Raw genomic sequence first — 14756 nt, 5'->3', positions numbered from 1 at the left:
TCCCCTTGTCCCAAGCCGGACTCTCGCATCAAGCAGAGCAGTCGAAGCCTTCCTCTCCCGGTCGCCCCTTCCCAAATGCCCCCCTGGGTGCGGGTGGACGCGGGCGTGCATCCCCGGCGGGCGGGGAGCGGGGCCGGGCTGAGGCTGCCGGCTCGGAGGGGGAGGTGGGTGCCGGGGCCGGGGGGGCCGGGGCGGTGGGCAGGGCCGGCGGATGACGCCTGGTAAAGCCGGCCGAGAGCCGGCCCAGCCCCGCCGCCGGCCGAGCGCTGCCCGCGCACCCCCCGCGGCCGCGCAGTCGGGTCGGGCGGGCTCCGGCGGCAGGGCAGGATGGACCTGGCCGTGGACTTGTACCTGGCCATCCCGCTGCTCTTCACCGTCCTGGCTCTCGTCCTCGCCTCCGTCTTCCTGAGGCTGCGGGGAGGCAGCGGCGAGCGGGCGGCGGAGCGGCCCCGGGAACCCGCGGCGGAGCCGGCTCGGGAGGGCGGCCCCGGGGGAGAAGAGGCGGCAGCGGCACCGGCCGCGGCCAAGGGGCCGGAGGACGAGGGGAGCCGGGTACCGGTGGAGGAGGTTGGAGTGGGAGACGAGGGGAAGGAAGCGGTCACCGAGCAGCGGGAGGCGGCGGCGGAGCCGGGCCCCGCGGCCGAGCCCAGCGCCGCGGCGGCCGAGAGCATCCCCAGGCAGCCGCCCGCGGAGCCCCGGCAGCCCCCTGAGGAGCCCCGGCAGCCCCCTGAGGAGCCCCGGCAGCCCCCCGAGGAGCACCGGCAGCCGCCCCCGGAGCCCCGGCAGTCCCCTGAGGAGCCCCGGCAGCCCGAACACCGGGAGGATGCGGAGAGCAAGGTAAGGCCGCCTCCCCTAGGTCCCCACAGCCCAGGTCCCCCCAGTCCCCCCGTGGTGTCCCTTCTCCATCCCTCTGTTCCCGCGGGTGGCGGGGAGGGAGCAGCGCTCCGGGTTTTCCCCTAAAATAAAAGAGGTCCCGGCAAACCCCATGTTTTGTCTTCGGGTGTTAACAAGCCCGTTATCCCCGGGGGAGGCAGCGGTTTGGGGGGGGGGATGTTTCTGGCTCCTTCCCTCCCCCGTCCCCCAGGGTTGCTCCTAAAAATAATCAAGAAAGTGAAGATCTAAGGGAAGAGAAGCGTGTGTCAGTGTGAGCGTCTCCTGTGTGCACATCTAACCCCCGGGAGTCTTTTCCTTTCTCCAAGAGCTTATCCAGGTGCTGGGGTATGTGTTTGTGTTTATTCTTCCAGTCCGCATCCCTTTTCTGTGGGTTACAGAAACTGTCCCCGGGCCAGCGCGGGTTCCTTGCGCTGTCCCTGCCTGCCCCAGGGAAGGGACCGCCCCACTCCTCAGCCCCAGCAGGATGCTAGCCCCAAGCTCTGACCCCTGGCTGAACTGGGGGGGCTGGGGGCGGCAGCGATGCCTACAAACGCCCGGTAAATCCTCCTCCTCCACCGGATCTTGTTTAAAAATAAAAGAGCGACCCAGTGTCCACGGGAAGATCTTGTTCTGCTCTTGCCCAGCCTGGATGGGACTCGGTGACAACCTGAGGCACCTGAACTCCCTGCCTTGGTGGCTTTCTCCCATGTGGCTCCTTGTCCGAAGGGTGGGAAGGGAGCACTGGGGCGGCTCAGCAATGAGGGAGCTTCGCCGTGTGCCGGCAGCGTGTTTGGGCCGGGGCACAGGGCTGGGTCCCCGTTGCCTCCTGGCTATTATTAGCAGCATTTGTAATCCTCAGCAACTGTTTCCAGGCTGCCGGGCAGTGCATACTCAGCCCTCGCCTTGGAAAGCATCTCCACTGACTCACTGGATAGCCTTGGGCAGGTCCTGGGGGCTCACACACCCTGCTCTGTGCTGTGATGCTCTACAACACCCACGGGTCACCTGCTGGGGGCTGGGATGTGGCTCTGCCTCCCCGTGCTCCTCGCACCTCCCTTGGTGGTTTTTGAGCCTCAGAGCTCTCCCTGTCCCCTTCCCGGTGCGCCTTGCCCTTGGATACAACTCTCCAGCAGCCCTGTGCCTTGACACAGCATCCTGGAAACCACATCTGTTTCTCTCTCATGTGATTTATCAGTGCCTGTGAGTACCAGGATCCATGGAGAACTCCTGGGCCACCATTAGCCAGCTGGGTCCTGGTTGGGCCAGCCCAGCACCAAAGTTGGCCACTTGGCTGGAGCTGCTCTCTGGTGAAGGGCAGCACCCATTGGGACAGACGGCCAGATCCAGGGCTGCCAGAGTCCACAGGTTCCTCTGCTGCCAGCTCATGTCTTGGGAATGTTTTCCACCCCTCTGGCTGCTCTTCAGCCCTGATTTCTTTGAACAGGCACTGCTGCAATGTTTGTTGCCTTCACAGAAGGGCTCAGCTCCTTTGTCCCCACTCGGCACAGGTGCAGTACCAGGGTTTTGTGTGCCTGGAATGAGTTCTTACTCAAGAAATGGGGAGTTCTGTGTCCTCCAGAAGCCTGGCTGGGCTCTGTGGGACTGGGGTTCCTCACTGCCCTCAGCCCCTCTTTCAGCAAAGGAGCAGCACAGGCTCCTGCCCAGCTTTTCCTCCTGGGAAATTGTTCCCTCAGTGTGCGAGCAAGGCAGGACAAGTCACCCTGGGCCTGAGCAGCATCCCTTTTGGAAGGTCAGGGAGCAGGCCTGTGTGATGTGGTGGGGAGCAGTGGGAGGGGGAGCAATGCTGAGTAAGTGTTTGGGAGCCGTGGCCCGCGCATGATCCCGCGAGTGCCAGGGCTGGGTGGCACAGCTGGCTGAGGGCTACGTGCCCTTCCAGCAGGCACCACACACGTGTGGCAGTGCCCAGCCTGCTGATCCAAGGGTTGGAGCTGTGGGCAGACTGGGAGAGACCATCCACAGCTCTGCAGGATCTCCCTGGATTCCCTGCTTTTGCTCCCTGTGAACATCCTCAAAGTTGCTTCGTCCTCCCCCTCCTCCAGCACCACCCACACCTAAGCCAAGAAGATGTTACAGGCAGGGATGGGACGGGCCCTGGGCAGAGCAGGGAGTGTTTTGCAGGCGGCTGCTGATGGAATCGTTCCCTTTCCAGCCTGTCTTGGCTCGGTGAGGGCTGCAGTCCCCTGATGTGACTCAGCAGAGGCTCCCAGACCCTGTCTGGCTGCTGGCTCCTGCAGGCTCAGGGCTTCTCAGTACATCAGCAGGCAGAGTGCTGTGCCTGCCGCTCAGAGAGCTTTCTCTCCTTATTTATTTTTTCTCCTTATTTATTTTCTTTCCTTATTTTCTTTCCCCTGTTTGCCTAGCACGCACTGTGCCAGGCTGGCTCGCATTGCCCGCAGCAATTAACCACTTGACCAATATGCTGATGGATGAACCCGCCCAGGGAGAGCAGCCTCGGTGTATTAATGAGGGGCTGGAGCCGTGCATCCCGCTGCCTCCTCCTTCCCTGCTCCCTGCCTGTGCAAACTGGGATCTGCTGGGGCAGCTGCGTGTCTCAGCCTCCCTCCTGCTTCCATCTCCTGCGAGGCTGGTAAAATCGCTAAAATTGGAGGCTCCCTGTCCCTCTCTGCAGTGACCAGTTCATTGCAGCATCATGCTCAGGGCTACAAAATGACCCAGTGGCAGAGCACGGAAAGGAGCCCAGGAGTCCTTGTTTCCCTTAACTGCTGGTAGTGTTTCCCCTTGTCTCTGCTGGCTCCCATCACTGAAAAAAAAACTTAATTAGTCTGTCATTGTCTGTTCTCATCCCCATCCCCGGCTCGTTAATGGATGAGGCAGTGCTGTCAAAGCAATCCGGTAATGAAAAGCTGCTGGGTGTGAACGGGGTGGGAACGGAGCGTGGTTCTGTGCTTCTTGTGAGAAACGGTCAGAAACTTCAACTCCCTAATGAGCTATTCTGTCCTGAAGTGACAGGTGGCAGGGATCGGGCAGGGTTTTCAGTGTTGGACCAGAGCCACCTCCGGGATGCCATCATGGCCAAAATGTTCTGGAGACGGAGAGGGTGAGTGGGCAGTGCCAGAGCACGGCAGCCTGGCTGGTTTGCCAAGGGTTAATTGCAGCTGAGGGTTTCAAACAGAGCAGGGGTGAGTGGGTGACAGGGGGGAGAGGGGACACACAAACCCTGCCTGGGCAGGGCAGCCTGGGGGCTGTCACCTGGACAGCAGAGGCACAAAGGCTTCATCTGTCTCTTCTGCCAAGCTCCTGGTGCATTTTCCCTCTGCCTCCCACCCCAGGCTGGGCCTCCCTGGGGGCTCCTGGTGCCTCTGGACACACCAGGCAGCACAAATCACCCAGCTCCCACCAGGAGCCCTGTTCACATTCAAAAAGTCATCATTTCCCCCTCTGCCCTCCCCGTGCTGCAGGGGAGAGGGTGTCTAATTAAGTCTGGCTGTAATTGGCAGCTGTTCAAGCTGTGTCTGCACTGCCAGAGGGCTGGGACAGGAGCTCCAGTGTCCCACAGGGCACTGGGGAGGGATGTGGTGATGTGCCACCCCCGTCACAGCCCTGGCAGCAGCACTGCTGGGGAATGCAGGGCTCCCCACCCAGATCCCTGACTGCTCAGCTGTGCCCAGCTCTCACCCAGAGCAGCCTGTGCCAGGGACAAATGCATCATCTCTTGCAGTGAATGGAAACTGGGAGGTGACACAGGACGTGTGTCACCCCCCAGGGAGCCTGTGCATGTGTCCTGCCCACCCTGAATCCCACCAAGGGGCAGCTGCTGGGACGTGGTGAGGGACAGGGTGGCACTGGGGTCTGTGTTGTGTCCTCTGCATGGGTCGAGGAGGTTGGGCTCCCACAGGACCCCGTGGGCTGGGTGAAGCCCTGGAGCTGTGCCAGAGCCAGGGCACTGCTGGAGCAGAGGCCACAAGGATTCTTTGCCTCCTGAAGTGCCCACTTGTGTGAAGGGCTGCCAGGTGAGGGCAGCTTTGCCTCCTCCCAGGGATGCCATGCAGCTCACCCGGGCAGCAAGGGACGTGCTGGTGTGGGGTGTTTGCTGTAGCAAAAAGGGAAGGAGCTGGCTGGATGTGGTGGTGCCTGCAGGGATGGGTGCTGCTGAGCTGGGCTCCTCACCCTGCTGTGGGACACACCAGAGTTCTCCTCACCAGCCCTGGCACTGCCTGTTCCTCCTTAAGGGCTGGGTGGTCCCGGAGCTTCAGAAATGCTCTGCCCACTCTGTGGCTTGTCCTTGCCCATAGCAGTGACAGGGAAGTGGCAGGAGCAGATGCTCCCACACTTTGGGGGACTCAGACCTGCAAAACTCCATCTCCACATGAGGGACACCCTCTCCAGGCACCCCAGAGCTGGCAGGACCATCACCAGGGCTGGAAAACAGCTCTTGGTCTGCAGCTGCTCCTCTGGCCAGAGGGAGGATGGAGAGCCCCAGTGGTGAGGGAAGGGGAGCTGCTGACACAGCAGCTGCTTTGCTCTGCTAAACTCTGCCCAACATTATTATTATTATATAGTCTTTTTTAAAAAAGTTCTTCCTTCCCCATTTCTCCTGGCTTTTCTCTTTCTGGCTGGCTCTCTCCTGTCTGCTTTCTTTCCCTCTTGCAATGTCTTGCATCAGGCTTGGAGCAGAAAGTGCAGCCATAAATGGCAACACACAGGACCCAGGAGTTTAATCCAAGATAATTTTCTTCTCTTGCTTTGCAGCCTGGGATCTTCCCTTTTCCTGAAGCTGGAGCAGGGCACCTATTTGTCCCCAACCTGCCCATAACTGCCGGGGCTGTCCCTGAAGAAAGGGTGAGGGACACACCACCCCCAAAGTCTCCTCTTGTCCTTTCTGAGAAAGAAGCCCATTGCTCAGAGGGGTTTGCAGCAGGGATGGAGGAAGTGGGGAGGAAATGGCCCGAAATGAGCTGAAAACCAGATGATGCTGCAGTGGAAAGCCTGGCTCCCATCTCCCATCCGCTGGGAGAGGGTTCAGTGGTGGCAGAGCCTTGAGGGGGCATTTTGGGGTCACGATGCTCCTCTATCTGAGCCATCCTCCCCTGGGAGACCAGGGTTGTCCACGATCAGTGCTGGCTGTGTCCAAGATGTTCCTGAAGCTTTGTCCTCGCCCTGCTTTGCTCCAAACCCAGCTGCCAGAGTCAGTTCCACGCGCGGGTGTCGTGGCCATGGAGCTGAAGGGCAGCAGCACGTTCGTGATGATCCAACAAATGCTTGGCTCTGCAGCCAGGAGCGCCGAGGCAGATGGATCAGATGGATCGCTGCCTTGTTATTTAAGGTGGATGACTTGCTGGATTTTAACCCTGGGCTTTCCGGAGCCCATTGAGCTGTGCCCAGGTGTGATTCAGAGGTGCCGGGGCACGGGCTGTGCTGTGCCTGGGCTGGCTGGGTGATGCCCGCGGGCAGGAGCGTTCCCGGAGCGTTCCCAGCCCTGCGCGGCCCCGGGGCCGGCAGCTGCCGCCCAGAGCGCCCCTGGCTCGGCAATGAGATCTTTGTTTGCCGCAGCAGCTGCTGGGGCGGCCCGTGTCAAGTCTCCTCCAGATGCTCCCGGATAATGACGTGCACGGCTCCCTGCAGTGCTGCTTCTCACCTTTTTTTTTTTTTTCTTCTTCTTTCTTTTTTTTTTGTTTTCCCTGCGGGGAGGTTTTCGTGGCTGGTGTGTGCCGGAGAGATGCTGATTTGTGGCCTCTTGGACAGAGCACTCAGGTCCTTTCTTCTCCAGTTGTTCCTTCCTCACTCCCAGCTGCTCAAAACTCTCCCTGCATTCTCCCTGGGCTGTGCTTCCCACAGAAGAGCAGCACATGGGGTGCCGTGGTGTCCTCCAAGTCTCCCAGTGTTGTCCCAACACCATCCCCCCTCCCTGCTTTGCAGGATGCCAGGACAGCAGCACCCACTGGCCACAGCAGGGCTGAGAGCTCTGAAACTGGGGCTGCTGCAGGCAGAGAGGGCTCTCCCCTCCTCCCTGGCTCCCAGGGGCTGTGGGCACAGCCAGGCTCCAGGTCAGGCTTTGTCCCTGCTGGCGTTTCCAGCCAGCCCAGAGCTGCTCCCAGCCACATGCTGGTATTTCACTGCAAGGCCAAGGGACACGGTGTCCCTGCTCCCTGCCCACGCATATCCTCCTCCACAGCCCTCCAGGCACAGCAGGGAAACCTTCAGCTGAAGGTTTTGGACAGGGAAAGCTGGATGAGCAGGGGGTCCAGGCCACCCACAGCTGCTGTGGGGCTGAGAGAGCTGGGAAAGCCCAGCCCCAGGATGTCAGGGTGGGATGGGGAGGTTTCCAGGGGCTGTTTGCCTGCGATGGAGAAGGCAGCATTAACAAACCAAATATGTCCCCTCCCTTCTGCTGCATCAGCATCCCAGGCAGCTGCCTGAGCCCTGCCAGGACACACGGACAGCCCAGCCTGGAGCTGGCACAGCCAGCCCCCCTCACTGGTGGCTCCTTGCAGTGGTCCCACCCCAGGGGCTGGGGCTGCCACAGGGAGCACCTCCTGAGCTCCAAACCCTGGCTGCAGGGCAGGGCACTGGAGGTCTCTGGGGTTCCCCAGTCCAGCAGCCATTTGTGGCTCAGCACATGGCACAGGCATGGGGCAAGGTGGGCTATTGGCCACCTTCAGCATTTGTCCATGTGTGCTGGAGCTGCCAGGGCTGGCTGGTTGAGCACAGGGAGGGCTTGGGGATGTTTGTGCTCAAAGCTTTTGTCCTTTTCCAGATACCAGCCCTGGGTGCCTCACCTGGATCCAGCCTCGGGCACACAGGACAAGCAGAGGACACAAGAGGCCACGAAGCACTTTCCAGCCATGCAGAGGTGTGTTGGAGGAAGAGCCAGCCTGGGGAGGTTGGCACAGCTCACAGTGTGCCAGTGTCCCTGCACGGGTGGGACATTGTCCCAGGGTGGCAGTGGCTGTGGGCAGGGGGGCAAAGCTTGCCTGCTGTTCTCCCCTGGTGAGGTTGGGTGGCCTCTAAATGACTCAGCCCATTTAATGCAGAAAGCAATGGTGTTCCAGGTGCAGGTTTGGGATGCCCTGGGGATGGGGGTCAGTGGTGTGGGTCCCTCCGAGGCAGCTGGGCCATGATGGCTGCGGGAAGGAGCAGCCCCAGGAGGGCAGAGGGACAGAGGGACAGGGATGTGGAGTCTGGGGCCACAGCATGGGGGGAAGGGAGGTGCTGGCATCTGCCTCCAAGCCATCCAAGCAGAAAAATGTTGTGCTGTAGGGAGCTCCTGGCTGCCACGAGCAGGGGTTCCCAGCCAGCCTTGGCACGCTGCTGTCGCCTGCCAGCCTGGCATCCCTGCCTGCTCCCTCTCTGCTCCTGTCAAGTGTCTCTTCCTCTGTGTTGGAGCAGATCTATTTTCCTTCCTTGGAGGTTTGCCACCCAAATTTCCTGCTTGCTCTCATTGTTAAAATGCTCAGTTCCTAATGCCCAGGCAAGGAAGAGGCTGAAATCTCCCTCCTTGTGGCTGCTCCTGGAGGGTTGGGTTTTCCAGGGGATGTCCCAGCTCACAGGGGGAGATGGATGTGATGGGGAGCTGCTGCCCTGGGCTTGTCCCCTCCCTGTGCCCTCCCTTTGGGTGCTTCCCCATCCTCAGGGGAAGCCTGGGTGTCCAGTGGGAAGTGTCCATGTTTGGAAGTGTGGCCCAAAGTAGCCATGGCTGCAGTGGGTGGGGGTCCTGGTGGCATCTCCTTCTGGGGAGCAGGGTGGCCAGAGGAAGCCAAGTGACTGTGAATAATGCATGTTCCTCCCCCATGACAAACTAACCCAGCTCTGGGCCGGGGCTGTGCTCCAGCAGCTCCTCCACAGCTCTGCCCTGCACAGCCAGCACTCAGCTCTGTGTGCTCCTTCTTGGGTCAGTGTCCCTCCCCTTGGGTCTCCTTCCCCCCAGCTTTTGCCTTGATAATGAGGGGCTTGGCAGCCTCCCCTCGTGCTGCTCCCTCTCTGCAGGTGCTTTGTCCTTCTGCCATCCCACGGGGTGCACAGGGCCAGGAGGCTGCAGGAGACACCCGGGGTGCTGGTGACCCCTGGGCTCAGCTCACAGCTGGAGCACAGGGCTGTTCAGGAGGAAATCTCTCATGCAGGGGCTCTGCCATGTGTCCTTGTCTTATCTCCAGAGCTGGGGTGCTCCCCTCTTTTCCTGCTTGGAGTTTCTGCACAGGACAAGGAATCTGGGCTTTATGAAGTTTGTTGTATCTTGTAGAAGGGAGCCCCAAAACTTCCAAAATTGCTTTGCCTTAAAAAAAAAAAAAACAAACCCAAAATGTGCTGTTGCTGCTCCCATCTGTGCTCAGCTCCTGGAGGGGTCCCAGCACAACCCCCCAGTGCTGCCTTTGTCCCCTGGGCCTGACTGGTGAATGTCCTTGTGCTTAAGAGCAGCTCCTTGGCCCATGGCTGCAAGGTGGCTTTGGCTGGGGATCCACCTCTCCTCCTGCCAGGACAGCCTGTCCAAGCCTGCCCTGGGGCACACAGAAGTCCCTGTGGCTCTTGGCTCAGTCCCCTCGGGCAGGAGGGGTGGCAGGGCTGCAGGTGGGAGGAAGGTGCTCAGGCACAAGGCTCTTCTTAACAACCTTAATATCTCTGATTATAAACCTTAATATCTCTTTGATTCCTTGCATTTCACAGCCAGATCAGTGGGACTGACTCATGAGAGGGAAGCAGACTAATAAACCTCACTCATTAGGGAGCGTCCCTTTGTCCTGTGCCTTGGAGGAAGCAGGGAAGGGGTGCCCAGCCCTGTATCCCAGCCCTGCCCCAACTAAACGTGGGTTATTCAGCACAGCACCTTCTCCTCATGGCTGTTCTGTTTCTCACTCCTCCAGGAGGAAGAAGTGGACTCAGAGAATGAGAAGCTAGTGGTGAGAGAGCCTGAGGATGAGGATGGTGAGTGCCAAGCAAGCCAGAACTCTGCAGGGAGATTATGGACAGGTCTGGAGCTCTGAGTGCTTGGGAATGGTCTCCTTCCTCCAGGAAATTCCTGCCCCTTCCCCAGATGCCCTTGGGCTGTTTGCCATGGGGTAGCTTTGTGATGCAGCTGCTCCAAAAGCTCCTTGCTCATCCAGGACAATCTCCAGGGGCTTTAGTCAGGGCCACGTTTAACTGATTAGCCAATTAGTTGATTGGAAAATGATTAATTGACTAATTGGGGTGACAACTGCTGCAGTCCTAAGAAAATGAAACAGATGGTGCTTGAATTGTGTCTGAAGGGACTCTGCTCTCCTGAGCAGGCCTGGAGATGCTGGGATGTCCCCAGGAGTCCTGCCTTGGGGTGGCTGGGGACAGCTGGGGCAGCAGGAGGCCTCGGGGTGTTCCCCCTTCCCTGCCCCACTTTCTGCCTGGCTCTTTGAAGGTGCTGTGTGGCAATCCCCCAGCTCGGGAGGATTATGCCTAATGCCACAGAGAATCAAATTTTAATCCTGGTGCCATTCCTGCAAGGCAGGGGAAGCTCCTTTGGAGACAGGGCTCCCAAAGTACACTCATTCCACCCTGCTGGGCTTCCTTGCAGCACTGGTGGCTGGGGATGTCACCGTGGGGGGCTGTGGGAGGTCTGGTTTGAGGATTGATGGGTGTATCCTGCCAAATGGATACTCAGCAATGCTGCTCTGCAAGGGTCTGCTTCTGCAGGTCCAGCTCTGTCTCAGGGCTGCCCTGCTACTGTGGGGCATCCTTATAAATGGGATGGGGGAAGGTGCTGGCCCCCCTAAGCACCTCCTGCAGGCAGCCCCCTGCCTCCTCTCCTCAATAATTCACACCATTTCTGAAGTATTCTCTAATGGGGCTGGGCAAATCCATGGCCTGGGCTGAGGGATGCAGCTGGGAACGCCAGCAGTGCCCTGGGACCAGCCCTGCTCCTCCTTCAGTGCCTCCTGTGTGTCCTGGCCCCACTCAGCCCACGAGCAGAGATTCCCCTGGGACATGTGGAGATCCCACAGCCTGGGATGCTGCTCGGTGACCAAAGCCACAGAGCAGCCTTCCCTCCACTGTGGGCAGGGGTAAGGTGTGGATCACACCAGAGCAAGCCTGTTCAGGGGAGAGCTGCTCTCTTGGGCCTGCTCTCACCCTGCCAGCTCAGGGTCATAGCACTGGCAATGTGAGGGCAGAGAGATGAAAGACAAATGTTTTCTTTAATGTGAACTCATGGAGGCTCTCAGTAAGTAGGTCACCTCCTATTCCTGTAGTGTTTTCCCTGTCTACATGAAAACCCAGCCTCCCCTTTTCTGTGTGTTTCCTGAAGTTTGTTTTCGATCTGCAGAGAAAGTTCCTGAGCTCAAAAACCAGCCAGAGGTTTCCAAAGCCACACACTGTCTCCTTTTTTTAATCTCACCCTGTGGGCAGGGAGATAGGGACCTTCCTTTCCTCCCTCCTCCCTTATTATTTTCTGGGGAGGTGGTAATTAAACTGCTCCTTTTGGGCCAGTCTAAATCCCAAATCTCACTTGATTTGGCAGAAAACCATGTGAGGGAAACAATTTTAATTGTCCTTGAAATCATTCAAGCTTTACAAAGGTAATGAGCAGCTCCTGCTCTGCATCAGCACAAGGAACAGGATGTTACACCCTCTTTTTTTTTTTTTTTCCTTTCTCCTAATATCTCCCAAAGCAACAGCCAGCTGAATTTTCTTTCCATGTACTTTTATGGTCACCCAAGGTGCTGATAAGCTGCAGCATTACTGCTTGTTTCCAGCTAGCCAGCTTGGTTTGTTTGTTTGCCCATGGGGAGGGTTTCCCACCCAAGGAAGTGGAATATGGCCAAGCTGAATGTTTGGGGCTGCAGAGCTTTGGGCTGCTTGTGTTCAGACATTTGTGACCAAGCTGGATAAAGGGTTTGCATCCCCTGGGAGCCCCGGTGGCATTTAAGGATTAGAGAAACACTCCAGATCAGTAATTGAGTAGTAATCCACCAGGAGTTCCCAGGGAAGCTCCCCAAGATCAGGAACCTGGAGATGTAAAGCAGTGAGGAAATGTGGGCATTAGCAGGGGGGAGGTCTCTGGGAAATTCCCATCCCACTCCTCTTGCTCCAGGCATGGTGTCCTGGTTTAGGACAAAGTTGGGAGAGAGTATCTGAAGGGATTCTTCTAGAAAGTAGATTTAAGTGGAATTTTTTTTGGGTTTTTTTGTTTTTTTTTTTTTTTTACAATAACTCATCAAATTTTATTATTAAGTTACACTTTTGGCATGGAAATTGGTAAAAGTTATTGTGCTTCACTCCAGTGAAGCCTTGCACTGCTTGTTTCTGAGATCTCTGGTTTCCCCACCTACAAAATCAGGCTCTGACTTACCTTTTACAAGGGAGTCCCCAAGGTCTGGCAGCAGCTGAATGTGGGCACAAGCCTGGGGGTGGAGAAATCCCAAAATCAAGGTATTGGACACAAGGAGAAAAATCCTTAAGGGCAGTATTGGTCAGAAAATAGAGGGAAGCTGATGCTGAATCCTGCATGTGAGGAAGGGAGGGGAGAGGCTGTGAAGGGTTTTTCATTTGGGCAGGTGGAGGAGGACACACAATCATGAATATGGCCAGAGTAGCAATGGAGGGCATGGGAAGGGCCTTCCTGTGCTCCTGAGAGCAGAGTATGCATCCATGAGCTATGTACAAGCTGGGCTTCCTCTCCTGCCCGGGGGATTTTCATCCCCTTAGGGTGCAGGAACCCTTTGGGGGGGGTCCTGCTGGTGTCATCCTGGATGCTGGTTTGTGGATAATGTGCAATTTTTTCAGGGCCATGCAGATAATGAAGGAACATCTTCCTTTTGTGTCCCCCTTGGAAGCATCCCCAGGGCTCTGAGGATCGGGGGGAGCAGCCGATGTTTTTGGGAATGTGCAAAGCCCAGTGCTGGATGGCTGGACTGAAGCAGCCGAGTCCTGCAGTCCTTGGGAGATAAAGGCTCTCAGATAAGCAGCCCACAGATAACACATACCCACAGCAGCAGCTCCTCCTGGGCCCCCTCTTGGACTGACCTCCCCTCCTGTTTTTTTCTCTGTCTGTAGGGATATAAAGCACAGGAGAGGTTTTTAAGAGCAAATAGTGCTCAAACAAAATCCGATTGGAAAAGGATCGGCTTTGGCTCAGAGTCTGAGCTTTGGTGCTCTAATTAGCCCAGGGTGAGGCTGGAGAGCTGGGTGGGAGAGCACCCAGGAGAAGGAGACCTTGGCTTCCTCCTCAGGGCTGCTGACAGAGGGGCTGTGTTGGTGCTCCTGGGGCTGCCTGGACTCGGTGCCCTTTGCAGCCCTGGCATTTGCCATGTGGCATCTTCTTTTCACAAGCTTTGTCAAGGGCTGCAGGAGAGCTGGGACAGCTCTGCTTGTGGCACCATCCATGAGCCCCAAGCTGGGGAAAGGGCCCCTGGATGAGGAGAGGGAGGGAGGGAGGAGGAATGCAAGTCTGGAGAGGAGAAGCGGAAAATGCTGCGAGTTAATCAGGGCAGGATTAGCATGTCTTGATAAGCCAAGATGGGCCTGCAAGGCTTTGAATCCAGGGAGAACAATGGCATATGGTTCCTGTGCTGCAGGATTTCCTTGGATCTGCTTCCAGCAGGCTGCTCACTCACAGCAGTCCTCGCTGTTTGCAGTGCTGGCAGTGCCCAGGCTCCTGCCATGCCCTGGCCAGCAGCACCTTGGCTCTGCTCTGGGATCCACACTGCCTCCCTGGCAGTGCCCAGGCTCCTGCCATGCCCTGGCCAGCAGCACCTTGGCTCTGCTCTGGGATCCACACTGCCTCCCTGGCAGTGCCCAGGCTCCTGCAGATTTGAGCTGACTCAGGAAAGGTGCTGGGGTGGCCAGAGCATTTGGGGCGCAGGAGCAGAGCAGAGAGCACCCAAAGGAACAGCCCCACTGCTGTGGGTTGTGGCTCTCAGGAGGTCTCTAGTTCACAGATTTCTTGCTCATTTTTTGTCTCCCCTCTCCAGCTGCAGAGGAGACATTTTCTTTTAAATACAGTCCTGGAAAGCTAAGGGGAAACCAGTACAAGTCAATGATGTCCAAAGAAGAACTAGAGGAAGAACAAAGGTAAGTTGAGCTTCCTTTTTCTTCTTGCCCAAGCCCACCTGGCTGATGTGCCCTTGGAGCAAGCTGGGTGTGCTCAGACTCTCTCTCCCCACACTGCCCTCAGTGTCTCACTGCTCTGGAGCTCCAGACCTGTCCCACCCAGGAAAATATGAGAACAAATAAAGTCACACTGATTTAGGAAATGGAGGCACTGTGGCCCTAAATACCTTTGGAGCTCCTCTGGATGCTTAGACCAAATTTTCCAGCTGATGCAGCTGGTGTATTTGCCCTGATCCCATTAGTTCTGTGCTGACAGGTATCTCCTGTCAGGTATCTCCTATCTTTGGTTACTTCCCCTCCCTTGGCCCTGTGGATGGCATCCCAACCAAGAGCATGGGCACAGCTCAGAAACACTGGGGCAAAGTGAGGGAGCACAAGGTTCTAGAGCTCACTGAGATGGGGCTGACACTGCAAGTGTCCATTACCAGGGCTGTCTCCTCAGCTGGACATGATGGGGATTTCCCAAGTAGTGGGCCTGGTAGAGATGGAGAATTGTCCATCTTGCACTTTTTGCTGAAGTATCCCCCTGAGCCCTGCATGAAGAAAGGTCAAACCTGTCCTGTCACTTAGAACAAGCTTTCTGGCTCAAGATTCCCCAGCCTATAGAAGGAATAACCCCCCAGCTGAGGGCTCTGTGGCAGGCTGCTCCCTTACAGGTGTCTGCAGCTCACACCCCTTCCCTGAGGGTGAACTCCAAGGAACTGATTTCTCTGTGGTGGCTCAAAAAGCCTGGGAGATGGTGTTCTCCCCACTGCTGTCCCAAGGGCTGTGGGACCCAATTCTCCACCCAGAGGCTTGCAGAGAGTGATTTAGGGGCATTTGTCGCCCCT

At 57.6% G+C, this 14756-nt stretch overlaps 1 protein-coding gene across 3 annotated transcripts in view; it reads left to right on the top strand.

The window, feature by feature from the left end:
- Window positions 1-286: 286 nt before the first annotated feature.
- MXRA7 (matrix remodeling associated 7) overlaps window positions 287-14756 on the top strand; it is a 28167-nt gene continuing 13697 nt past the window's right edge. For 2 of the 3 annotated variants that reach the window (XM_050981412.1, XM_050981413.1), the window contains exons 1-4: window positions 287-837; window positions 7610-7705; window positions 9711-9771; window positions 13788-13887. In XM_050981412.1, the coding sequence (XP_050837369.1) occupies window positions 328-837; window positions 7610-7705; window positions 9711-9771; window positions 13788-13887 (767 nt within the window). In that variant the 5' untranslated portion in view covers window positions 287-327. The remainder of the gene's footprint in view (window positions 838-7609; window positions 7706-9710; window positions 9772-13787; window positions 13888-14756) is intronic. The other variant, XM_030231857.2, reaches the window with a different exon arrangement.

The sequence above is a fragment of the Serinus canaria genome, chromosome 18, assembly GCF_022539315.1.
Source record: "Serinus canaria isolate serCan28SL12 chromosome 18, serCan2020, whole genome shotgun sequence".
NCBI lineage: Eukaryota > Metazoa > Chordata > Aves > Passeriformes > Fringillidae > Serinus > Serinus canaria.
The sequence above is the reverse complement of the archived record's forward strand: the minus strand, read 5'-3'. Positions and strand labels throughout refer to the sequence as shown.